The following is a 26,426-nucleotide window of genomic DNA, read 5'->3' as shown; positions in this document are numbered from 1 at the left end:
AGAGGCTAAGGTTACAACAGAGGCACCAAATACGGGCTAGTCAGTCAGATAGAAAGGACAAAGATAAACAATTGGAAGAGAGAGTTTGTTAAAAAATTATTAGTCCCGTTGATGATGACTCGAGTGCAGCCCCGACTTGCACAGTAAATGAGTAGTTTATACTGTTGGTCAAAAGAGATACTGGGGAGCAGGTTCCAGGTTCCACTATCAGGTTTTGCAAATCAGTGTGGAAGAGTAGTAGGCAGCTGGACAGTGTTGTATGGGGATACAGGACAATAAAAAGACAGGTATGGTGGTACAATAAGGGTCTTACCAGCATGATAGTCTGGAAGGATCAACACCAAGGGGGGGTGGCCCTGCCCTGCCTCTTCCTGGCAATGACGGGCAAGGACGAGCCTGCCCTTTGCCCGGGCTTCGCCCAGGCGCGTCCCGCGCTGCGGGAAGAGAGGCAGCGCTTTTAAGCGTGATGATGGCGCCTCCCCAACACCTGAGACCCGCAAGGCTCCCTGAGACTTGAAGTCCCACCAGGGTCAGCAGCAGCCCAACGGGGGAAAGAGTAGGCAGATGGTGTTCCCTGGGATTGAAATCCCACCAGGGTATTACTGCCTGCAGCTGGATTCCCCCATAAAGAAAGTTTCAGCACTGTCCTGCACCATGGAAAGAGAGACAGCGCTTTTGATCGCGATGATGGCGCCTCCCCACCACCTGAGACCCGCAAGGCTCCCTGGAACTTGAAGTCCCACCAGGGTCAGCAGCAACCCAACGGGGGGAAGAGTAGGCAGATGGTGTTCCCTGGGATTGAAATCCCACCAGGGTATTACTGCCTGCAGCTGGATGCCCCCAAAAGAAAAGTTTGAGCAGCATCCATATTAGCATTTTCATGAGTGCTTACGGAATTTTCCAGAGTGGCAAGTTTCTCCAGAGTTTTGTTTGATCTATGTTGTCTAATTCTGCCCTGAAGTCTATAAAGCAGGGATGGAGTGCCTCTTTTAATCAAAAAATCAAAAATAGGGAGGAAGAAGCAGTGATTCATTCTGCTTCCATGCTTAAAAGTTTCTCATCAAAATGGAATGAATTACATGTCTATGACAAGCCAAGGTCTATGAGTGTTGTACAAAGGCCCTCATACATTCAAACTCGTGGGTAGCGGTATTTCTTGGTTCTCTGTTAGAAGGAGTTAGGTGGTTGGTTTCATTATTGGCTCCTTTTCCATCTGAGTTTCCCGTACTTCAGGCAGTCAACCTTCCTCCACCTGGGGAGAGACCATCTAATTCAGTGACGGTCTTAATTTTGGTAGTTTTTGGCAAAAACAAAAAAAAGTGAAATAATAAAAATACCTCCTTTCCTGTACACTTTGTTTAATTAGTCAGGAAGGGTTAAGATTAAAAACTGCGTGCGATGCTCTGGTGGATGTGTGAGTGGTCCACTGCACCTAGATAGGGATTCAGGACCGTAGTCATTAACGATCATAGGTGGATTGCTCTAACAATTGGATAAGTTAATGTCACCCAAGATGGGTAAGTGACATTAACCCCTTCGGTGCTCATGACGGAATGGTTCCGTCATGACCCACGGTTGAGCTGTGCTCATGACGGAACCATTCCGTCATGACCCCGCCCGCGCAAGATTCCGCCAGCACAGCGGCGGAATCTGCGCAGCATCGAAGGGGTTAACTTATCTAATTGTTAGAGCGATCCACCTATGATCGCTAATGACTACGGTCCTGATGAAGGTCCACCGATCTTTAGAGACACCCATGGACTGAAACATGTCGACCATTGAAATAATCACTATCTAGGTGAGGTGGACCACGCACACATTCACCAGAAAACCACTCACTGTTTTTAATCTTACCCCTTCCTGAAGAATTAAACAAAGTGTACAGGAAAGGAGGTATTTTTAATATTTCACTTTTTTTGCTGAAAACAAACAAAATCACGGCCATCACAGATTCAGATGGTCTCCCTCCAGGTGGAGGAAGGTTGACTGCCTGGAGAATGGGAAACTCCGGCGGAAAAGGACCCAATGATAAAACCTACCACCTAACTTCTTCTAGTGGAGAACCAAGATATACTGCTATCCACGAGCTAGAATGCATGAGGGCCTTTGTACAATACTCATAGACCATGCCTCTTTTGATGACTTTGCCATGTGGTATGCTATTAATAGCAGCCTTCAGATAAACAAAGGTAACACCTGACATATTTACTACAGCACTAGCAAGAGATGGAAACCGATAAAGCTGGAAGACACCCTTGCTCAGGTCAAAAGCAGCTAGTATAAAGCATCCTGCCATCACAATGGTATCTAAACATAAAGGCAACCCTGCAGCAATAATCAAGACAAAATAAGAAACATCGGCACCAAATGGTACTACCTTGCGTGCAGATGTGCTCCTTGCAAAAGCTCAAAATGAAGTCACTCTAATTTAAGTTAGCCAGTGACTGAATTAGACTGACCCACTGTCCCATGCTATATGCTGTAGTGGACAGAAGCAGAATGTGAATGACCTAACAACAGACTAAAGGATGCAGTGGGCTGGATGAATGCCCCTTTAAGTAACTATATCATACATATATAATTTTATAAGATCAAAAGGTTTTGGCTAACGTCAGACAGATTTTTTTTTAAACTATATGACTCATCGAATTGTAGCTTAGAAACAAAGAATGAGTGCAGATCACTTCAACAGGAAGAAGAACACAACAGCAGTCAATTGAATGTGAAGCGCAGAAGTACACAAAATCAGAATTCATATTCAAATATATGGTTTTTGAGAATGCGACATGGGTAGAGAAATACAAGGCCAATGCAACAGTTGCAGGTACAAGTCAGGTCACACAGGTGTGGAAATTTGTTAGAAGTAAATGTAAATTGAAGGTTTTAGCAACAAATCATAACTCAAGGATAAGGTCCACCCAAAGTTTGCATGAGTGCATCGGTAGATCTCAGCTCAGACCAGAGGCAGATGGACAGCATATTACAATTCATGCATATGGCCATTCAGGTGCAGCATACGTCCAACTGCGGAAGACCGATATGTTCAAATTCATGCAGGCCTAGCCCAACACGGTTAAATTCAATGGTGAGGAGGACACCAAACCACACTTGTTGAATAATGTTCACACAAACGTTATACGGAGCAGCAGTAGTTCTTAGATCAAATCTTGCATTTCAAACTGCATTTCACAATAACATTCAGAGATATGGCCACCCTAGGTGCACATTTACCACATCAACCAACAGTTCCAACATCAGAGTCATATATGTGGTTCTGCAGGTGTAGCTATGTACTGTAGAATATTTTATTGTAAGCACACTACACAGGATCTCACTAAAAGAGAAGGAGACTATTGGGACACCAAAATGTTTCCTAGTTATTCTCTCAATTATTATGTGACAGTAGCAGTTACTTAATAGATTGATAGGGTGATGGGTTGTTGTGACTGAAGGATATGGAAGGATGTAAGGCCACTACTCTCCTGGGAAAACAGAGGAGTCACACACTCACTGTTAATCTCTACACCCTTAAAACCCCTTCAGCGCGGCGCAGTTTCCGTGCTGTGCTGAAGGTGCGCGGGCGGGGCCATGACGGAGCGGTTCCGTCATGCGCACAGCGCAACCGACGCGCATGACGGAACCGCTCCGTCATGCGCATCGAAAGGGTTAACCTAGATGATATGAAGGAGATCTGAAGTAGTAGGGGTCATGTCGCTTGTCCACAGTCATCTAATGCAGACCACTGCCCAATTAGGGCTAGCAGTACTCAATACCCGTACAGCCCAAATTCATTTGAAAAATCAGTACTCTTTAAATATCAAACACACTGTAAAAACACATATGCAGTAATAATATGTGGCAATCGCCTGCAAGGAAACAACAACCCAGTTAAAACACAACAAAACTCTTTCAATCACAAAGTAGAAATAAGTGTACTCAAAACTGAAGAGGGGATATGCAAGAATAGGGCTTCAGTGGAAAACCCCAGGAGCACGACTTCAATCAGGTGATGCATTACGCATTCCAACCAATTACCTTTTCTCTCAATGTTTTAACGCTAAATTGAATAGGCTATTGTTAGGCTATGTTTGAAGACGGAGAACATTTATACTGTTATTACTTCAAACATGAGGAAAATATGTCACAGTAAATAAACCCCGTAACTAATTTGATTTTTTCCAAAACAATGAAGGATCAGGGTTACAGAATACAAATCAAAGTAACTCGAGCAGCCGAGCTCCCCGATACCAAATTCTATTAAACATGAGAACTGCCTGAAGTGTAGGTTTGCTAGCATTTTAAATCATTGAAATTATCTACAAAATCAGACTGCCTCAAGGCCATTTAGACAATGTCACTGGTACTTACTGCATTAGCAGAGTACATTATGCGGCAAAATTGTAATGCATTCACGAAGGCAAGTAGGATGACTGCGAAATATTCATTAATAAATCTGAAAACAGAATGAACCGAACAATTACTGGAAAAGATGAGCAGGAGAGAGATGTTCTTAGCGTCTGACCTGACCGTTTCTGTGCCTGGAGGGAACATGGTTTCCAGTAAGAACATGTTATATTGCCTTCATACAAATACAATGCGGAAACTGAAATCCACTGAAACAATTAGCACTTCTGCTCAAACCCATATGTTAATAGACACAAATACATGGGCATATGCTGAGATGAGGAACTCCAAACAAAGCAAATGCAGTCACATTCACAAATATGTTTTGGAACTATTTTAGCACATTTATACAGTTGTATTTACCACGTGTGTGTATCTTTTCACCACTTCCCTAATGGAATCATATAAGTCCAGGCATCTGAAGGATGGGCCGTGGACATTCTTTGGAAAGCGGCTTAAATATTTCCTACACCTCCCCTCATCAGCTGCAAAGCGGCTAAAGTGCTTTCAGGTGTCATGGGTGTCCCGTTGATCTGCACTGGGTAATGCTCACTCAGCAACTCCTACCTCTGAAAAGCCTAAATTCAAAGGGTTTATGCTATCATGTAATGTGGCACTTTTGATCAAGCATTTTTTAGGTCTCGGGACCATCCGGTCTGCCAAAGGCAGAACCGGAAGTCCGGAGAATTAATGTTTTGGAGAAGAGGGGCTTGAACCCGCCCCTCTTCTCTCCTCTTCTCCATTGGCTGGCCTCTTAAATGCTGGCCAGCCATTGGAGAAGAGGCTTTGTCTCTCCGAACAGGCCCCGTCCTTTTCGGATTCGGGGGCGTGTTTTTTGCGAGGTTTTCTCAGGGTGTGTTTTTCTCTCCTCCAGCCAATGGCTAGAGGAGAGAAAAAGAAACACGCCCCCAAATCTGAAACCGCCGCTTCGTTTCTCCGAGGCATTTCTGCTTCGCCTCGGAGAAAGGCGGCGGTGGATATGGCGTCTGAAAATCTATCCAGTGGTCCGTGGGGCACAGTCTGCAAGCGCGGGTGCCAGGGGCATCCAAAGGGCAGGGGAAACAGCCAACGTTTCAATTTCCGGGCTTCGGGGGGTAGACTTAGGCTATGGGCCCCAGACTCAGTGCTCTGGAGAGGCAGAAGGGGGGGGGTCGCTGCTCTACCCCTGCCGTGAAGTGTGGAGTCACCGATGCAGTGTGGAAGGCCCTCTGCGGCCCACAGCGTAAGTCTGAGTGCACCCAGCTGTGCCGGCTTACCCGCTGGCCTCCGCGTCTCTTCTGGGGCCGCCGCAGGAGAATCAGTGGCTGTGTGGGAGGAGCGGCGGTCGTGAGCACGATGGAGATAAGTGGGGCCGCACCTTCTTGATGTGCTCCGGAGCTCGCAGGCCTTTCTCTCAGCACCCGACGTGAGGTGACGTCCAGCGCTGCCGGGGCCTCTCCTGTCTTAGTGCCGGCTGATATATCTACACTTGTGGCTGTCGAAGTGCATAAAAAAATAGTGAGCAATAGCTCTACCTAGAATATTGCCGAGACCACACAAGAAAAAGTGTTAATATGCAGCATGTCATTTATTGTCATTTCCCAGTGCTGCATCTCGACTAACTTGGTGGAAACTGCTCTGCATTCCAGAAAAAACAAGCGGAAGCTACACTGATTGGAACCTTTCCCTTGTACAAGGCAGGTTCCCAAGCTTCTGACAAATGAGCAGCCAGGATACACTTAGAGGCGGGACCTCCTTATCAATCCTGGCTTTTCATGGGGCTCAAGGGCGCCTGATTGAAAAGTCCTGAAACTCTGCTATGGCTCATACTGAGCTCCCTGTGGCTATTGCAGGTATCAGCTATGTATTGTGAATGTGTGAGGCGGGGCTGTGAGCAATCACTCTCTTCTTACCTGCGCAGTGCCAGTGAAGCCAGCAGTTTGAGCCCTCTGCTCCATCAGCTGCCGAACATAACTAAACTATCCGTGACATTTGTTTTCCGGTAAAACCTGTAAGGTCAAGCAGTCTAATTAGAGAGGGAAGTAGGCAAAGCATTCGCAAGCCAGCACCATAGCACCAGATGGGTGGATTGCCACTGCTTGCGGTGGCTGATTTGTATTTGACTGCCAGGCCATTTGTGTTTGACCATGAAAACATTGAAACCTAAAAATAAACTTTAAAGTAGCTTCTGAGAGAGTTTGGGAATCCTAGCTATGTGAAAGAGTAAAAACGAACTGACTTATTCTGCAGGGCATTATGGACTGGGGCAGTGTGCAATTCTTAAAGTGCCAGAGGCAGTTTTCACTCTTGTATGAGCACCATTATTCCTTTCAGCTTTAAAATGATTTTTAGCGTGGGTTTTTCAGTCAAATGCATGGCTGATTGATTTGTATGCCTTAAAAACTACTAACTCTTGAGCACTTTTTTATATATAAAATTGTGTTCTAGTTTCTCTCTCCCTCTCCCCCCTCTCTCTCTCCTACCCCTCCCTCTCTCCCTCTCTCCCCTCTCCTTCTCCCTCTCTCAGGAATTCAGAAAGAACCTCCGATGGCAGATTCCCTTATTAAATGCCTGAGCGTTTAACCTTGGAATCGTGACTTCTCAAGCCTGCTTCGAGTAGAAGACCAAACAGAAAATGTAAAGAACCTGTTACATAGACCCCAATGCCCATGTCCACACTAAGTCTTGCTCAAGAAAAAAACTAGGAAATACGCTTATATTGTGCAAATAGACTACTATAGATTTTAGTCTTCGGTTGTATTTATTACTTGTACATGGGCTGGCTTACTTCACAGAGAACAGCTGGAAAGGCCAACAGCCCAATGAATATTTGAAAAAGAGTATTGTGTAGTTCTATGTGTAAGACTACATCACTGTTTCACTACCTCACTCTTTCCCACTACATAACTCTCTCTACCTCACTACTCCACTCTATCTCACTACCTCACAACTTCTCTCTCTCAAAACATCACTACCTCACTCTCTAGCTCACAACCTCACAACTTCACTCTCTCTCACTCACTACCTCAATCACTCTCTATCTCACTACCTCACTCTTTCTATCTCACTAACTCACTTTCACTCTCTCTTTCACTACCTCTCTCTCTATCTCACTACATCACAACATCACTCTATGCTTATATATCACTACCTCACAACATCCCTCTCCCTCACTACCTCACTCTTTCACTACCTCACTCTCTCACTACCTCACTCTCTATCTACCTCACTCTCTATCTCACTACCTCACTCTCTATCTACCTCACTCTCTCTCACTACCTCACTCTCAATTTCAATACCTCACTCTCTCTCTATCTCACTACCTCACTCTCTCTCTGCTAATGCAATAGGTATCACATATGCAAAAAAAAAGCTAATGCCAATAGAAATGACAATGCCATTTATTTAGGGATACAAAAATAATAAAAAAATAATGAGCAATACCAATAGCTCTACCTATAATATTGCCGAGACCATTGCATTGTAAATGCTTGTTTCACAAGTGCACTCAAGCGTCCCGTTTCACGTAGACAATAGCTACAAGGAGAAAGGGAACTGGCACGTCATGAGAGATTTCTCAGGAAACGGTACAAGTTTAACAACGCACATCATAAAATCAGTGGAAGTACATAAATAGCGCAGGCTTCAGTGAATGCAACAAGTAACACACTAAGTAGTCTTAAACTTCTGGGTCAGAGTGGTCCTTTCAAGCAGCAGGCTTGGTAGGCATAGGTGTGCCTCAGCCTATTGGTGGCTGTGTGTGGCCTGTAAGTGCCATGAATACCTACTGTACTCAACATGAGAAATTGCAAATATATTGCATATTCCCTCAATTCGGGTGCTTGGTCTGGCTGGCTGCTGCATTCAGTGTCGGACTGGCAGTAGCGGTCCGTGGAGGGAGTTCGGTGGGGCAGTGAGGCGGGGCGGGGGCAGAGCAGAGTGGGGAAATGTAAACACCGGAATATGGATGAACGGAGGTAAGTACACATTTAAATAAATAAAACGAATTTCGTTGCGCGCGCTGCATCGCATTTTGAAATACAGCGCGCGCAAAGGAATTTGTTTTATTTATTTAAATGTGTACTTACCTCCGTTCATCCATATTCCGCTGTTTAGATTTCCCCACCCTGCCCTTCCCCCGCCCCGCCTCACTGCCCACCGAACTCCCTCCAGGGACCGCTACTGCGGACTGGGACAGAGAATAGGCACGGGAACCTAAGAAAAAAGTGCCCCCCCCAATAGGAAATTGGATAACTAAAAAAAGGGCACATATTTGCAAGTAGGGGCAGTTTTGAACTTGTACCTTGTAGAAGTGTTTGGCAATGCAAGGAAGTCTGCATGTATTTGAGCTTGTTGTAAGCAGTGTCATGGAAAGCAAAAGTGAAAACTAGCCCACTAGACAAAAACAAGGCCACCAACAAGCTAAAAGTTTTTAAAAAACGACACACACATTTACATGTGAGACCAGCCCACTGGGCACTGATTGATTGCTCTATATGCCAGTCTGATCCTGCACGTATACGCATCGTTATGCTCAACTTATTATATTGGTGTGGATGGTACATACGTTGCATTATTGAAAAGAATAAGGGAAAGATAGAATAGAAAAGCTCTGTCCTCATTAGCGAAAATTGTGGTGTAAACAGCAATAATGGTGTTTGGTAATTACTGCTGGAGGTGAAATGACACCTGGTGGTACCTCCATGCTTCCAGATTACTACTTGTAGTATCATTGCTGCTGCCTGTGAATGTAGCCCTAGAGACACTGGTTGCATCACTTCCAAGAACATCCAGTACAGAAACATACACCACTAAAACTGCACTAACTTAGACTATAAAATGGTTGCAAAAGATGCAAAAGCAATACCAGTTCCTGCTACCTGAAGTATTCAACAAGAGCCTGTGAGAAATCGGTTTGAGAGGTTTGGTTACTGGGCCCCACAGCTAGAGTTGTTTAGTTATGCTCTCTTGAGGCTTCAATACTATGGGACTAAAACTAGACCACTTGGCTCTCAGGATAGCGAGGCAGACCAGTCCAAGGCTTACTCCTCGAAGAGCTGTGAGCACCATACTCAGAAACCGCAGACAGTAACACCACTCAATATATGAATGCATAGCATGTGCGTTTACTTTGCTAAAGAAAAGGCACTTTAATATAGACAGAGCTAAATGCTATGCAACAATTGCAATATAATAATGTGTGGCTATCGGATTTGTCATATACTTTCAAAAATATCTCAGCTAGGTTCACTGAATTGGACACCAGCTTTTCATAATACCAAATATAATGGAACGTTTAATAGTAATTTGTCCCAATTCTAAGGCACCAGAGGGCATATTTATGAGGGTTGCATACATGACGCAAACTTCTAAGTCAGATTTTTTTTTTTTTTTTTTAAATAACATTTTATTGATTTTATCAGTTGCACATATAGGATCACATTAGCATCAGCAGCAACGTAAAACACATTTCTGAGTAACATACAATGAATTACATTCCTTGGTTCCACACTTCTTTAAAGTCTTTCCGTCGCATTGCCAAATCCACCAACGGGGACGTACACAGGGACCCTCTGTACCTATTCCATGCTTTCCATTTCTTTCCCCACTTCCTAGGGCACCCCCGAGTTATAAAGCCTTCCTTTTCAGCTACCATACATCTGTCTAGTTCCTGAACCCATGAGCGCACGGCTGGTGCCCCTGCGGCCCCCCAATGCCGTGCTATTTTCCGCTTAACCAGGGTGAAGCCCAGCGTTACCATCTGCTGTTCTATTTCCGTGAGGTCTGTATCCCCCCATATGTTCAGTAGGCCCACCCGAGGCGTGAGGGTCAAGGTTTTCCCCAGTGCGGTTTGGAGCTTAGTTGTAGCCCCCTCCCAGAGCGATCGGATCGCGGGACAGTCCCATATTATATGATAGAAAGTGGCCTCCTGGTGACACCCTCGAATACATAGTGAGTCCGCCCTAGCACCTATACGCGCAAGAACCACCCCCGTGATATAGGCCCTATGCAGAACCTTCAGTTGGATCAGTCGATATCGGAGGGTGATCGCCGCACCCCTAGGAGACATCAAAGCCTCCCTCCAGTCTTCCTCTTCTATGGGTCCTATGGCATGTTGCCACTTCTCTCGAAGCGCATCAAAGGTATCCGGGAGGTTGTTACAGAGCTTTTTGTATGTTAGAGATATGGCCTTCGAGTGCAATTGCCCATCTAATAGTCTGTCCTCTAGGGGTGAGGAGTCAGGAATACGTTGCGGGGTCGTGTATGCAGTTTGAAGGGCATGTCGAACCTGGAGGTAGCAAAATAGTTCACCCTGCGCCATGTGGTAAGTAGTCTGCAATTCCTCAAAGCTAAGGACGGCTCCTTTCTTTAACATGTCCCCGACTTTTGAGATACCGATCAGGTCCCACATGTCGAACCCCGGCTGAAAACACAGCAGACCAAGTCTTTGGGCCTGCCACAGCGGCGTCGCCTTCGTGAGGACGTTTGCCCACCCTAATCTAGAATTCGCTCTGCTAAGTCAGATTTTTGAAGCCACGCTAAGCCACTTTGTGTGGCTGTGAGTGACTCCAAAAATCTGGAGTAACGCAATGCAGTGCAAATTGCTGCACTGCGTTACTCGGCCCTGGGAAGGCATTCCATGGGCATTGTGTGGGTGTTCCCACGCAACTCCCATGGTTTTTGATGCATTCCTAAGTTTACAAGACCTTGTTAAGCTGGGGATGCACCAAAAAGATATGCCTCCCCAGGAGAGACCTAACAAGAAGAAATATCTTTATTTATCCTTGTTACTTACTCTTTCTATGTGTGTTGTATTATGCAGCACACATAGAAAGAGGAAAACATCTCTCAGGATTGTTTTAGTGCAGGAAGGTGCATGTAACGCAGGCACCCTTGCACCATGGTGCAAGGGTGCCTGCGTTGGCGCTAGGCAGCCCATTGTGCCCCAGCGCAGGGGAACAAGTCAGGAATGCACCATATGCCTTAAATACAGTGCATTCCTGCCCTTTGCCAGTGACAGTGCAGCAAGGTTACTTGGTGCACCCTTTGCCAGTGACACAGTGCAGCAAGTCACTGGCAACTCCCATGGTTTTTGATGCATTCCTAAGTTTACAAGACCTTGTTAAGCTGGGGATGCACCAAAAAGATATGCCTCCCCAGGAGAGACCTAACAAGAAGAAATATCTTTATTTATCCTTGTTACTTACTCTTTCTATGTGTGTTGTATTATGCAGCACACATAGAAAGAGGAAAACATCTCTCAGGATTGTTTTAGTGCAGGAAGGTGCATGTAACGCAGGCACCCTTGCACCATGGTGCAAGGGTGCCTGCGTTGGCGCTAGGCAGCCCATTGTGCCCCAGCGCAGGGGAACAAGTCAGGAATGCACCATATGCCTTAAATACAGTGCATTCCTGCCCTTTGCCAGTGACAGTGCAGCAAGGTTACTTGGTGCACCCTTTGCCAGTGACACAGTGCAGCAAGGTGACTTGCTGCGCTGCACCACTTTTTCATAAATTTACCCCAGGTCACTTTCTTGAAAGACCGATGCAAACAAAGCCAGACCCAATTTGACAGCGAAGCCCACTCACTGCTTTAGCAGACAAAGCAGAACCCAGCCAAACCCACATTAACCTTTACGGTTCGAGTCACCAAAGCTGCACAAGTTTTGACCATGAATCCTTTACAGTTTTTCCTCTAATTTATCTTTAATGCGGGTAAGCTGTAGTACAAAACAAGTTAATTCGGACAGAAACGGCGCTGCTGTTAGCTCCTGGAAATGTCACTACAAAAGATCTGCTCTTGCCCACAGTCGTCGGCCCTGTTATATCGTGGGCTCTAAGACCACATGCCTAGAAATGATGGGCACAGAGCACAGACACCGTGGTTTCAGTTACTGGAACTGGCCACGAGCACATGCCCACTGGCCCTTATAGGTCACGTCACTCGTAACGCCTGTGGTGGATGGGTGTGGTGGGCAAGTGTGTCCAGCCATCGAGAGAGTGGCCAGCAAATTAAGTGCCTGTTGAAACACTAGAACGTGTCCAGCACGGCACTACAGGCCCTTTCACCATTCCTTTCCTCTCAGTGCGTAACATCTGCTTTTACCAAGGCTTCAATCTAGGCTTAAAAAGTTATGTCACGAAAATCCCAAGCGACTACTTTTTTCTATTAACACTGCAGCGTAGCATCCTCTCTTTCATTGACCAACAGTTCTGCATCCCTGCCCTGAATGCACTAGTATTATCAGAGACGGATTACAGAAATGCTATACTCCTCTCTGCACCAGTGAATTTCATATCTTGCCTTAAAGTCTTTCATAATGCAGCAGGCCAAAAAAACATATTTCAGACACGCTTTAAAAGCTGGATTAGTCGCGGTTCATAATCAGATCTTTTTTAAATTCATGATTATTGTCCACAAGATGGTTTACCATTGTATTTCCTACTTCATGGCTAACAAATTCAAATGTTACAAAGCTACTAGATTCGTGTGATCAGAGCACTAGTTTCTTTTTACTGTTCCCAAATCCCGCATGAGTACCTATAGTGACAGATCCTCTTCTGTGGTTGCTACAAGGATATGGAATACTGTGCAGCTCTTTCTGTGAAGTCAATGTCTGATGTCCCATTTCAGAAAAAATACCATCGGCACTCTTTCTAGTGGACTGGGACTTACTTTTAATCATCAGACTTTGACCCTGATCAAGTGAGAGAATAGCAACAAAGGGGAAACAAGCATTGGCATAGCCAATAGGTCTCGCCTTTGGGACCTTATAAGTGTTTAGTCATGCAACAGTTGCATATCTAAATACTTATAAGGTCCTAAAAGGAGACCTATTGGCTATGCAAAGCAGCCGTGGGGCCGCGAAAGTGAAAGTGATCACAATCGCGATCACATAAACATCAAAGCGGCCGTGAAAGTGAAAGCAATCGCGGTAAAGCACGGCACGCGCGCCCGCGGACATGCACTGTAGCTCTAGGCTGGCCTGGTAGCACTTTTCGGAGCCCTCTCAATAAGTCTCGCTAGACCAGCGCATGCGCTGGGTCAGGCGAGACCTAAAAAGGAGGCAGACAAAGAACAGTGGAAAGGGAGAAAGCCGGAATGAAAAAGAACCTATACGAGTGTGCTATAGGGCAGGCCCGCGGTTGATGTATATTGATGGGATTAAGGGACGAGAGACAACCCTGACTTTCGGCAGCTTTAGGCCCCACAGTTATTCTTTCACAAATTAAACGGCGGTACTTATACACAAACAACAATTGACATTTTAAAAATAAATTGGTTAATATTTAGTAAAATGACTGCCAACCAGTTTAAAAATATAGGTTACATTCTCAAGATAGTGCCTGTGAGTATATTCATAGATGTAACAACTAGAACCCGTCACGCAAAACAGTTCTGCTTGCAAATGTTTATGCAAACTAACGTGCATGATCTACGTTTCTAGACGGGCATATGTTCAGACAATACTATTAAACAAAATGAGATAGTTATCCCAGTTTCATGAAATGAAACTTTGCTTACGGAATGAGTATTAAAAAGAGGAACTCTTCCCATTCCCACCAATTACTATTAGAATTGACCAAATAATGCATACACCTAATCTTCATATTTAATGTGTTGCTATGGACACAGAAGGCCTGATTTATGAATGACTGCTCACAATATAGTTTGTTAAACCTGGGCACTTTAGGGTGATCCGGGCGGTTAGAATAAGACCTGAGTCACACACAGGAGTTACTTACTTGCTTTGCCGCTCCATGCTTGCCACCCTGAGACTTTCCCATCGAGAGTTCAGTAGGTTCATTTGCTCTTGGATTTCATTATCTTCATCATCTGAAAGCTTCCCAACTGTTACCAGATGACTTCCGACTTGTAACACATTTCCAACACTGCCTTGATGATCCGTTAATTCCATCATGAAGCCCTGTCAAAAAATATTGTATTACTTAGGATGTCTTGTGGGTTGTGGATACATTTACTCCCCTATTGCTTTATTTTTGGAGTTCCATAGTCACATCAATGTCTCCCTGTGATCTCTTGCCCTAGTACTTCCCTAGGATCTCCAGATCTCTCTCTTTCTGTATGGAGGCATATTAAAACGAACATTACCTCTTCTGATACCTGCCCCTTCTCTGTCTCAACATCCCTACATTCTCCTTTAAACTCCTCACACCTAGCATCTGGTTGCCCCTTTCCCTCACACGGGGTATACTCTGCCATGTCGGTCCTGTAATTTTGTCAATAATTCCTCTTCTCTAATTACTTTTATATTCCTACCCTACATCTGCAGCCTATCTCAGTGGCTCTTATCCACTAACTCTGCCTTCACGCAGTACCTCTGTCTACTATTTGGACACATATCCTGTGTATGTCTTTGTGTTGTGTTCTTTTCCTAGGATTTAGTCTAAACATTATCGACAAGGTCAAACAACAACGCCTCTTGTTATTCTCTATGGTCAGACACTAGCACCACAATATACATGAGAATGCAGAGGCTGTTGGTGAGCACACGTCCTGTCATAAAACTAAGGATGAGAGTTCTAAAAAACACACACTGAGCGAAGGTCCTAAGGCAAGGTTACCAAGTCAGAAGGGATGTAGAACGTCCATCTATGTATGCTAAGGTACGGACTCTACCACCCATCCCAAAGATCTTTGATAGATAATCATTAGCTTTAGTAGAAGAGGGGTAGTTAGGCCAATCTGTCTTATGCATGACAAGGCTTTTTATGATATATGGTTTGTTAACCATGTTCGGGATATTTTTGCTATCCATTTGTTTTCTATTTGTGGCACAAATACTGCATCTTAGAGCACAATAGTTTCAATAAATATTCTAAACTTGCTTCGTGTCTTTTGTTTCTCCTATTGTGGACAAGTACGAGTGATAGAGCAAAAGGGTGTGTCCAGTTACCGTGATTCCCTGAGAGGATCAAGAGAGTTGTGTTCTGAGGTGCCAACTCATTTGTTTCACTGGAAAGGTTAAGAGGCACTGTAGCTAGTTGGACTTGAGCTCAATAGAAATTGAGGTAGCATGGTAACTCAGTCCCCACAAGCCGATGTTCTGTGGTCCAAAGCAGAGTTCTGTTCCTGAGCAAAATCCCATCAGCACATTGAAAATTCATTTTTTTCCTAATTACCATGGTGCAATCTAATGAACCTGCATTAAAATTTCCAAATATGTAAATCTATTTTGGGTTCTTCATGTCAGGTTTCATGCAGATCTATCAAGCTAGGACTTAAAATGGGGCAAGTCCCAAAGTCACATGTGGTACTTTGCACTTGATACAAAAAAAATACGCGTGCCATTGGAAGAAATTAATGTCAACTTTGACCCCTTATCTGCACCTAGTACAAGACATTTTACTTGCTTTGATGTAGATCTGTTTAGTAGTTTTTGAGAAATTAACATTTAAAAAGTGTTCTGGTCTGGTCATGAAGAGGTTACATTTTACATATCTCTGACCATTAATTTATAGAACCTCAATGGATTTGCCAATCCATTTAAACAAAATAAAAGCACTCCATTGGACTAGAATGCTTTTTCTCCCATCCTGCTTTGGGAATTTGGGAATCTGGCTGCGAATATGCAATTCCGTTGTGCTCTAATTAGCTGTCACAGAACAATTTCTCTTGTGGCTGCTATTACCCAACATGGTGCACAGAGCACTGTAGGGGGAGAAAGAAAAAGGGCACAATGAGGCAGAGTGAATCTGCCATGACATTAAGACCCTTGAAAATAAAATATTGAGAAAAATATGTTTTTTCATGGAATTCGTAAACCCTATGCTTGATTTATGATTCCTGGACCCTCTGTGGGTCCCCCAAATTCTCATGGGCTTCGGCATTCACAAATACTATAAAAACAATTAAAGAAGTATTTAATGAGCCACTACTGCACTTTACCAATGGCCACACATAGGGATCCCGGAGGCCGGGACCACAGAGGGTTAGGTGCAAGGCCTGGCTGAAGGCTGTGCGCTGTAGATGTTGATAGCCTATGGAGATTTGGGTGCAAGCCCTGACCGGAGTTCAGGCCCTGTAGACAAATCCACCGTACATAGCCAAAGGCTGTGTGCAGTGGGTTTTTAGCTGCTGAGTTGTGGGCACGTGGCCTGGAGGCCAGATCCTGGGGCCAATCACACTGTTCACAACTGAACACCTTGCACTGGTTATGTTGGTTGCCAATGAAGGGTTGGGTGCAGGGCCAAATCCCAACTGCACACACTTAAGGGGCCACCCAGAAGGGTTAGAAGCATTCCTGGCCAGAGGCCAGACCCTTTGGCCAAACCCATCCACCCATGAAATATTGAATACAGGTAAATCTTACACCCAAATATAAGTTATTGTCAGCTTTGGTTATAACAATTTATATACATGAAAAACCTGACCTGAGAAATCCACCTACAATATCAAAATTACATTTCAGTTTGGTTATGAAATAAAACCCCCATAACACATGCAAATTATGGTTAGAAGCACATTCATAACTCACACAGCAGCCGTAAGAATAATAACTTGCACACCATGTGCAATTTCAATGACCTCTCAATATTTATAGCAATAAATACCAATACATAAAAGTGAAATATAGTAAAACAGCAACAAGTGATCAAAACATTTAAGGATACTACGTTCATAGTTTTCTCTTTCAAAGTGGTATGGGTAATGTGATAGGCAATGTCATCTGTAGGATGATTTACAACATGTGTAACTGCATCTGTTTCATGTGAGTTTGTTTTCACCGAAAACATATAGACAGTGTTGGAAAGTGGATTATTAGTAGGGGCAAATGTGTATCTGCCACTGGTTATAAATAGGGGTGGGCGGAGCTTGCGTAGTGGTACTCTGCGGAATTTCACGGAGTGGCCTGGTGGACTGTCCCCTTGCCCCTCCCCTCCCCTCACCCACTGCCCCCCTGCTAAAGCCCTGGGCCCCCTCCTGCTAAAGCCCTTGCCCCACCGCCCCCCTTCCACTAAAGCCCCGGGCCCACTGTCCCCCTCCCGCTAAAGCCCCGCCCCCCACATAGTCTAAGTAAAGAATAAGATTATTAAAAACTAATGATTTACCTTCCTCCCAGATCTTTGTCTACTCTGTCCTGCTGCTGGGACTGGCTCCACTTCTTCATGCAGTACGTCATGCATACTGTAGTTCTTCCTGTAATTCTCCTGCTGGGCCTGGCTCCACTTCTTCCGCTGTTCCGGGAGAATTACAGGAAGAAATGCACTGCGCATGACGTACTGCGTGAAGGCATGCCAGACCTATAGGACCTTTAGGTCAGGCATGCCTTCACACAGTACATCATGCGTACTGGAGTTCTTCATGTAATTCTCAGAGAGCAGCGGAAGAAGTGGAGCCAGGCCCAGCAACAGGAGCAGGACAGAGGAGACACCGATATGGGTGGCAAGTAAGTTTCCTTGCACTGGTGAACTCCGCTCCGCTGCGTAGGGAGAGATTTGGAAAACTTTGCACTCCAAACGGAGTGCGGAGTCACTAAATCTCCGCAAACATGGCTGGCAGAGCGAAGTTCACCGCCTGCCCTTAGCAATAAGGTCACTAACACAGTATAGGGCTCAGAATAGGACTTTGAAAATTATTCTTATGCTCAATCCTTGGTAGCTTGGCTGCGAGCAGGCTGGCTTAATTGAAAAGACAGGTATGTAAAGCATTTAAAAACACCAATTTAGTAAATAATTAAGACACAATAAAAATCCAACAGCAATTTATAAAAATAGGAAATATTTTTATATTTAAAATTACACTAAAATGACAAAAACCCAATGTGGGGAACCGGAGGTATGAATTTTCAAAGATATAGCAATTTCCAGCACATAGAAACCTATAGCGTCTCAACTGGACATCTGGTCGCGATAGACCAGGCCAAAGTCAAAGTTTCAGGCCAACCGTGATGGAGCCCTGATCGGCTACCCCTCGCGGTAGGTCTCAATCACAGTTTTTACCTTCAGACTTATAAACTTTTCTGGAGCTTTTCTTCCCGGGATCTCTCGAAGCTCTCAGCCAATCCAGATTCGGTGAGGGTTCGCCAAATTGTCTAGCCGGTCAAACTTATGGAAGTCCGACCTCCAGAGCGTTCCAGCGGGACAAACCATGGATCCAGGCCGACACCTGGTTTTCGCGGTTGCTCCCGGTCATCTTTTCTTTGTTCAAATTTAGAAACTTTTACTGAGCTTTTTCTTTCGACATCCCTCTATGCTCTTCACCAGGCCGAATTCGGTGAGGGTTCGCCGGCCTCAGATTTCGACTACTCCCGGTTAAACTCTGGAAGTAGGACCTACGGAGATGTTCAGTGGGACAAACCTGGACGGAAGGCCGACTTGCGGTTGAAGGCAGGCGGCTTGACTGGCCAGGTTGAGTCGGTCCCCTTAGTTTTATTTTTTTTAAAACATTTTTATTAAATTTTTCCATCAGCGCAGTGAAACCAACAACAGGGTAAAATAAAGGACTCAATCCTCGGTGTACATATCAGGAGAAATCCGTACTTCCCGCGCTTCCTCCCTAATACCCCAACCCTCCACCCTCTCTACCCCCACCCCCCCTGTCAGTGTGCCCGCGTCAACCCCTCCTGCACTTCTGCTGGGAGGGACCCGGTGTCCGGGAAATCCGAGCCTAGGGTAATCAAAAGAACCTGTCCACTGTTCTCAAGAGACCGGAGACCGCCCCCCACCCTCCCCCCCATCCAGATACCAGCCGCCCACCACGACTATTCGGCAGTTACCAATACATTGTGCAAACGCTGAGTCCTCCACCTGTGTACCTAAATGGCCCTATCCAGGGCGGTCTCCCCAGTCGCCCCAGGGGGCCCCACCCCGGGTTCCACACTCCTATCCCCGTCCACAGGATCCCTATCCTCCTCATTCAACTCTTCCAAGGATCTAAGCCCTTCCACCAGAGCTCCCCATGCCCGTGCCGCCTCCAGCGCTTTGCCATTAGACGTGCGTCTGGCCATCTGCAGGCGCAGTGTCCCTTCGCTCCCCGCCCAGGACAAGAAGCTCGCCTTCCATCTCCGAAAGCTCGGCCCAGATCTAGCCTTCCAGTGCATAGTGAGCTCCCTCTTCGCCATTATCAATCCTAGATCATAAAACTTGCTCGTAATTTTGGTTTTAGGGGTGTGCGGAAACCACAACAACAGGCAAGTCCCCATCTCCGCCTCCAGCTCTCGCTCCGTCACTTGATTCAGGCACGCCACCACATCTATCCAATAAGAGCCCAGTCCCACACAGGACCAAAACTTATGACCAAAATCAGCACCCTCCACGCTGCACCGAGGACACGGCGACTGGGAGCCTCCGAAGTACTGCAGGAGTTTAACCGGAGTTAAGTAAGCCCTGTGTAAGGTATAGAATTGGACCAGTTGGAATCTGGCATTGCGCGTGCCCTTCCAGGCCCGCCGCACCAGCTGCGCCCACGTCGTCTCAGGAATGGGCCTACTCAGATCCCGTTCCCATTTACCCCTCAGGGCATCCATAGGCGGCACCCTCTCCATAGACAGCCGCCTGTATAGACAAGTGATAGCCTTGAACGTACCCGCTGCCATAGTGACATACTGACACCCCAAAGAAATCGGGGGCTCCGAAAGCCCCATCCTCCACTGTTTCTGGATCGCCGCCACCAAGGCGGTGTGCAGAAGATAATCCCCCCTCGGTAAATCATACGCCCCTTGCAAGTCCTGGAACGGCAACAAAACGCCATCCCTATATAAATCCCCAATCATGTGAACCCCCCGCTCTTCCCAACCAGCCAACGCCGACCAATCCCCACCATGAGGGAGGGCCGTACACATGCCCAGTGGAATCTCCGGGGCATACGGGGCTGCGAAGCCTGCTCGCTTCTGACTCCGAATCCAGCACAAGCTGAGTGTACGCTTCTCGAGGGTAAGCTGATCCAGCCGGAGGCTCTGCCGAAGCACAATAAAGGACAGCACATGCCGCGGAATGATCCTACCCCCCGGGCCCTCCGGGCCCCGAAACTCGCGCGCCACGGCCTGTGTCAGCCATTGCAGCTGCGCCGCCAGATAGTACCATTCAAAGTCCAGGACCGCCAGTCCCCCCTCCTCCCTCGAGTCGGTCCCCTTATGGAGCTTTATTCCAGAGTTGCTCCAAAGTTCTCCAAACTTCTGGAAATGCTTTCAGAAGTTCCCCAAATGGTGCCAAAGTGTCTCAAACTCAATCCAAGGATCTGGAATCTTTAAGATGGCCCTTGAAAGTTGGAGACTTCAGTTCCCACAATCCACTTGGACAAAACCCTTAAAGATCCACTGGTAGTTCTCCAGGTGGATGATACTTGGTGTTAATGTTCCAGGTGAGCTCTGTAGCTTGTAGGGAGTCCACTCTTTAGTCCTTTTACAGCAAGTTAATCCAAAGGTTGTATTTTCAGATGGTGCAGAAGGTGCAGTCTTCAGAGTGCAGGCCTTAGGACATGCACATCAAACTTCCAGCATGGCCCATCTTGCTTTCTTAAGTTTCAAGCAGCAGATCTGAGGGGCTCTGCCCTTCTCAGATGCTTATTCCAATATCTCTGGCTCAAGAGAAGGTGTCTCCTGTCCAATGGGCTGCAAGGTGCCACCTAAAGGTCTGACCACATCCTGCAGAGTGTGGCACTATTTTGTCCCAGAGTGCACCAATTCTTCCAAATTCATAATGGCTGATTTTCCAGCAGGGAGAAAAGAGCTGGCTAAACACACTCCTAGGGTGGCTAATCTCCATAGTCGCTCCCCCTTGCATCTGCTCATTCCTTCCTTAATCACAGGATCTGGCTGGGGTCAAAAGAGTGGAGTTGTAAATGAAACTGGCATCTTCCCTTCCCTTGAAGTCCATTGTATACGACTCCTCCCTCTGCTCTGGCATTCCGGTGCAGCAGAACACTGCTCTCCCAGCAGAGCTGGTCAACCCCAGGGGCACTTTATCACCTCTTCAAAGCAGCCTGCCCCATTCACGTAACTCTGACCAATCAAGACAGACCACTGGAAGGCTGAATCTGGGCTTACAAACAAGACAGTCTTATAACTTCTTCTATGTACATTTTAGGAAAATACAACAATATCATAGTGTCGAGTTCATTAATACCATTCTGGGAAGTCTTTGAATGCTAGGTTTACCCTTCTCCTATCAAGAGTTATTAGTTAGTAACTTCCTGCCATGTTAACCTATGTGGCAGGGGATTTACAATGTGAGAAATGACTTGAGCCATTTTTCCAGCACCAGGGCTTATAAAAACATATTTTGTAAGGATTCTAAACATATCTACAGGACCCCCAACCTAGGAACACCTAGGAGAGACTTTAGGGGTTCTGAATCTGTAAAAATATTGCAGATCCTCCCTTCACAGTGCTCCTACCACCCAAGTCGATTTTGGGCAGCACTTTGTCACAATGTGGGGAGTGAAATGTTCAATTTCACTTAACCCAGGGCATATACAACTCATTTTATAAGGGTCATCATTATATATATACGTGATCTCTCACCCCTGGGACATCTAGGGGAGACCCTGGGGTACCTAATGTCCAAACATTATAGGTAAACCATTATTAAGTGCCCCAAACACCAAAGTCAACTTTGGGCACAATTAACTTTTTAAAAGCAGTCCTGCCACACAGAGCGATTTTTAAACTGATCTCAGGCTTCAGCAGTGCACATATGCAAGTGCAGAAAGGGCTACTGGCCTCTAAACTGCCTTGCCCTATTATATACTAGGGACTGATAGGTAGTTTCATCCCCCTGCCCTATTATGTACTATGGCTTTATAGGGTAGGTCATGCCAATCAAAGGGGTACCCCAACCCATATTGTACCCTAGTGTACGTAGGTGTTTTCACTGTATTCTAAACGTTTCTCTTTCAGCATAGCACTGGCCCTGGGCCTGGTTAGGCAGGGCCCAGGGTCAGTCAGAGTCCGTTACCACCAGTAAAAGTCAACACAATTTGGGGGGTGCCCAGGGTGATGACTTTCCAACATAGCTCCCAAACGAAAGGTGATGGGTTACTAACCTACACCCTGGTTGTCCTCATCAGCAAAGTGGAAAAACCTGGAAAGTCCATCTGCATTTGCATGGGCAACCCTAGGTCTGTGTTCCACTGTAAAGTCCATTCCCTGTAGGGAAATGGACCAACTTAACAGCTTGCGATTCTCCACGCTCATCTGCATAAGCCATCTGAAAGGCCAGTGGTCAGTCGGAACACGACAGTGAGTCCAAAACAAATATGGTCTCAACTTTTTCAGGGACCAAACTGCAGCAAACATTTCTCTCTCTATGGCACCCCTCCTCTGCTCTCTGGGAAGAAGTTGCCTGCTAATAAAGGCAAGTGGCTGATCAAGACCTTCCTCATTTAGCTGTGCCAACACTGCCCCAATCCCTTGTTCTGAAACATCTGTCTGAACCACAAATTATTTTGTCTAGTGAGGGGCCAGCAACACTGGTGCTGAACACATAGCAGCTTTCAGAGTGTCAAAAGCCTTCTGACACTCTGGGGTCCAATCCACCTTTTCGAGCCTTTCCTTAGAACTGAGGTCTATGAGGGTCCCCACTATGGTCCCATAATTTTGAACAAACCTTCTATAATACCCTGTTAGTCCAGGGAATGGCCTGACCTGAGTCTGGGTAACAGGAGCTGTCCAATCCAAAACAGTTTGGATTTTAAATTGTAGAGGCTGTACATGACCCCCACCTACCAGGTGGCCCAGGTACACCACAGAACTCTACCCCATTTGGCAATTACTTGCCTTAATAGTAAGGCCTGCCTGCTGCATGGCCTGAAGCACTTTCCTTAGGTGGCTTAAGTGATCCCCCCAGGTAGAACTATATATGGCTATATCGTCCAGGTAAGCTGCACTGAACTGTTCCAACCTTTGGAAGGTGTCAGGTGCATTCTTTAAAGCAAAGGGCATTACCTTGAACTGATAATGTCCCTCTGGTGTGGAGAATGCTGACCTCTCCTTTGTTCAATCAGTGAGGGTAATCTGCCAGTAACCTAAAGTCAAATCAAAAGTACTCAGGTACTTAGCAGTCCCTAACCTCTCAATGAGCTCATCAGCTCTAGGTATAGGGTGCGCGTCAGTCTTTATAAATACATTCAATCCTCTGTAGTCCACACAGAATCTTAACTCCTTGGGCTCCCCCTGTGGATTAGATCAATACCAAAACATTTGAACATGGCAACGTAAAACACACACTTGAATTTCTTTCAAAATGTAACTCTTGAAATGTAATTAATTGTATACACTGTCCATATGACCTCATATATATAGGTCAGACAACTCAAAAATAACGTCAAAGATCTCACAACACAAAAGCAGGATCCGCTGTAAGGTACTCACAGCCCCCCTGAGTAGAACACTTTGTACAAAAAAGTCACTCTGAAAAGGGTGTCATACGGCAGGTTATTGACAGTCCAAAACTGCATACCAGAGGAGGAAATAATCAAATGCTTCTCAATAGACTGGAATGTAAATGCATGTTCAGATGCCAGTCAATCACCAATGGACTCAACACACAAGAACAATGAAACACAATTCTACAATGACAGCGGTTCCAGGAATCCTTGAACTCAACATACAGGAACAATGGAAAATAAACATAAAGGACAACATATGGCTGTAGCTTCGCCAATCAACTACCTATGTACCAAGGACAATGGACTACAACATCATAATAATAATGATGTATCCTTGATAGCATGGATTCAATCCAAGTACTTATCATATACAATTGCTTGGATTATTCAGACATAGATGTCTGACTTCTCATAACATCCTTCTGCATGGTTCACCTGATGCAATCTATTGTTTATTAGTTATTGTTTATTGGTTACGGTTTGTCTTATTTTGCATCACATGTAGTGATTATCATTCTTCACTACATCAATCGTCTATACATTCAGTCCCTGAATGTAAATTCCAGGAATCTTTAACATTGATGTATATGTGTTCTTTATACAATTTGGAATAAGGCATCCTTCCCTTATCCTTATCTATTCTTCCTTCGAAGCCATTGTCATCTATGAGTCACTTACATCTCCGTGCTCGTTCTTGAATGAGCCCCTCCGCACATGACTTGCTTCCAAAGCGGCTACATCAATTCCGAACTAATTCACTGACCATTTTCGCTCATGCGCTATCCACACAGTGTTTAGCATTCTAGTCCCCTGACGCATACTCGTTTTCAAATTCCGGGTTGCCAGTATATATCACTACCGTGTTACTTGACCGGCATGTCTCATTCTAACTGAGGAGACTTGCACAGGCGGGAACTTATGCCGAAACGACTTTCGTTAAATAAATTGTCCATTTTTCCCCCCTTCCCTCCTTCCCTGCAATGCCCCATTAACAATTGCACATAAAACTTTCAATGTTATGCTTATTCAAGAGTGTTTGTTTTTTACTTCTCTTTGTCTCATTAGAGCACCTTTTTTCACTTACCTGTGAGCACTGGATCATATATATTTATATTATTTAAAAAACAAAAAAGAATAGACTAAAAAAGCTCTTGATGTACTGCAATGAATAAATTAAGTGCACTATAGACTAAACTGTTTGGAGGTTGTATTTTTTTGCAAAGTGTTGCATTTTCATTATATTGCATATTATTGAGTCCAGATCAAAAACCTACGGAACCTATTTCCATTATGTTTTTCCTTTCATGGAAAAGGAACATATACGTGACCAGGGGTGCGTTTTGAACCATTGTTCACAAAATGCATTGTATATACCCTAGGTTCTCTAATTGTGGGGTCCCCTTTTTTGAAAAAAACACTATCTAAAAGTAGCAAAATATTAATGTCAAATCCAAAGAGGATTAATCATGACCATTCCAAAGATATGAAACATGACTTAGCTTCCCCTTTCTAATTAGGAATTATAGCTTTAAAGTGTTTTAAGGAATTCACAATGCTATTCCATGAGAGGAGTATGCCTCACAATAGTAAAAAAACAAGTTTAACTGTCTGTCACTAACAGGATATGTAAAACTTAAAATCCTACCTTTTAGTTACACAGCACCCTGCTCTTAGGGTGACCTAGAGCCCACCTTAGAGGTTAACTCTGTGTAATAAAAGGGGAGTTTAAGGCTTGGCAAGTGGTTTTAAATGTCAAGGCGAAGTGGCAGTAAACTCCACATACAGGGCCTGAAGTGGCAGGTTTGAGACAAGTTTGAAAGGCTACGTTTGTGGGTGGCACTATCAGTGCTGCAGGCCCAGTAGTAGTATTTATTTTACAGGCCAAGGGCATATGGTATACAACTTTACATGGGACTTACAGGTAAATCAAAACAGGTGTAAACCAATTATACTATGTTTAGAGGAGAGAGCACATGCACTTTAGCACTGTTCAGCAGTGGTAAAGTGCCCAGAGTCCTAAAGCCAGCATAATGAAGGTCAGAAAAAGAGGAGGAGGAAGGCAAATGTTTGGGGTGACACTTCAGATCCTGCCATTTTCCAAAACAACCCCCCCAGCTTAAAGCGAGGGTAGCCTAATCAGTACCTTGATGGACTTCCCTGCTTAGGGTGATTCAACCTGAACAATGACCCACTCCTGCAGGGGTATTTTCCAGTTCTACACCTCTCTGAGCCCAACCCAAAGAAAACTCTGTCCGCAAGGACAGAAACCGACAGAGGCCACTGACAGCTGTCAAGAGCCAGGCCCCAGAACATTCAGGTGTCTCTGTCCTCTAGCGTTCCTCAGAGTCAGGGGCAGTAACCCCAGGCGCCTTGCATCCTTTCTCCAGGGGTGGTATCCTGCAACTGGTCTTTCAGCCTGAGGTCTGTACCCTTAGGTGAACTGGAGTCAGGGGCGATTCCTTCCTTCCACTGTCCCTCCATCTGGGGATCCGTACCCTCCTTCTGGGAGTGGTACCCCCACAAAACAAAATTGTCTGACACTTGTTGCACCCGCCCCTCCGACCAGTTAAGGGGTGATATCCTGAACCTGGTCATTCAACCTAGGGTCTGTACCCTTAGGCTGAATATGTGCCTGGCAAGCCAGGACTTCCAGATAAGTACACCTACCCCCTCAAGGGAAACCCAATCTGCA

At 45.4% G+C, this 26,426-nt stretch overlaps 1 protein-coding gene across 14 annotated transcripts in view; it reads right to left on the bottom strand.

Annotated features, from left to right (window-relative positions):
- The window catches only part of DMD (dystrophin), a 7,596,173-nt gene that overhangs the window by 5,692,743 nt on the left and 1,877,004 nt on the right, over window positions 1-26,426 (bottom strand). For all 14 annotated transcript variants that reach the window (XM_085622447.1, XM_085622454.1, XM_085622449.1 and 11 more), the window contains one exon: window positions 14,131-14,312. In XM_085622447.1, coding sequence (XP_085478573.1) covers window positions 14,131-14,312 — 182 coding nt within the window. The remainder of the gene's footprint in view (window positions 1-14,130; window positions 14,313-26,426) is intronic.

Source organism: Triturus cristatus, chromosome 8 (genome assembly GCF_964204655.1).
Source record: "Triturus cristatus chromosome 8, aTriCri1.1, whole genome shotgun sequence".
Taxonomy (NCBI): domain Eukaryota; kingdom Metazoa; phylum Chordata; class Amphibia; order Caudata; family Salamandridae; genus Triturus; species Triturus cristatus.
Note: the sequence above shows the minus strand (reverse complement) of the source record. Positions and strands in the feature narration are given on the sequence as shown.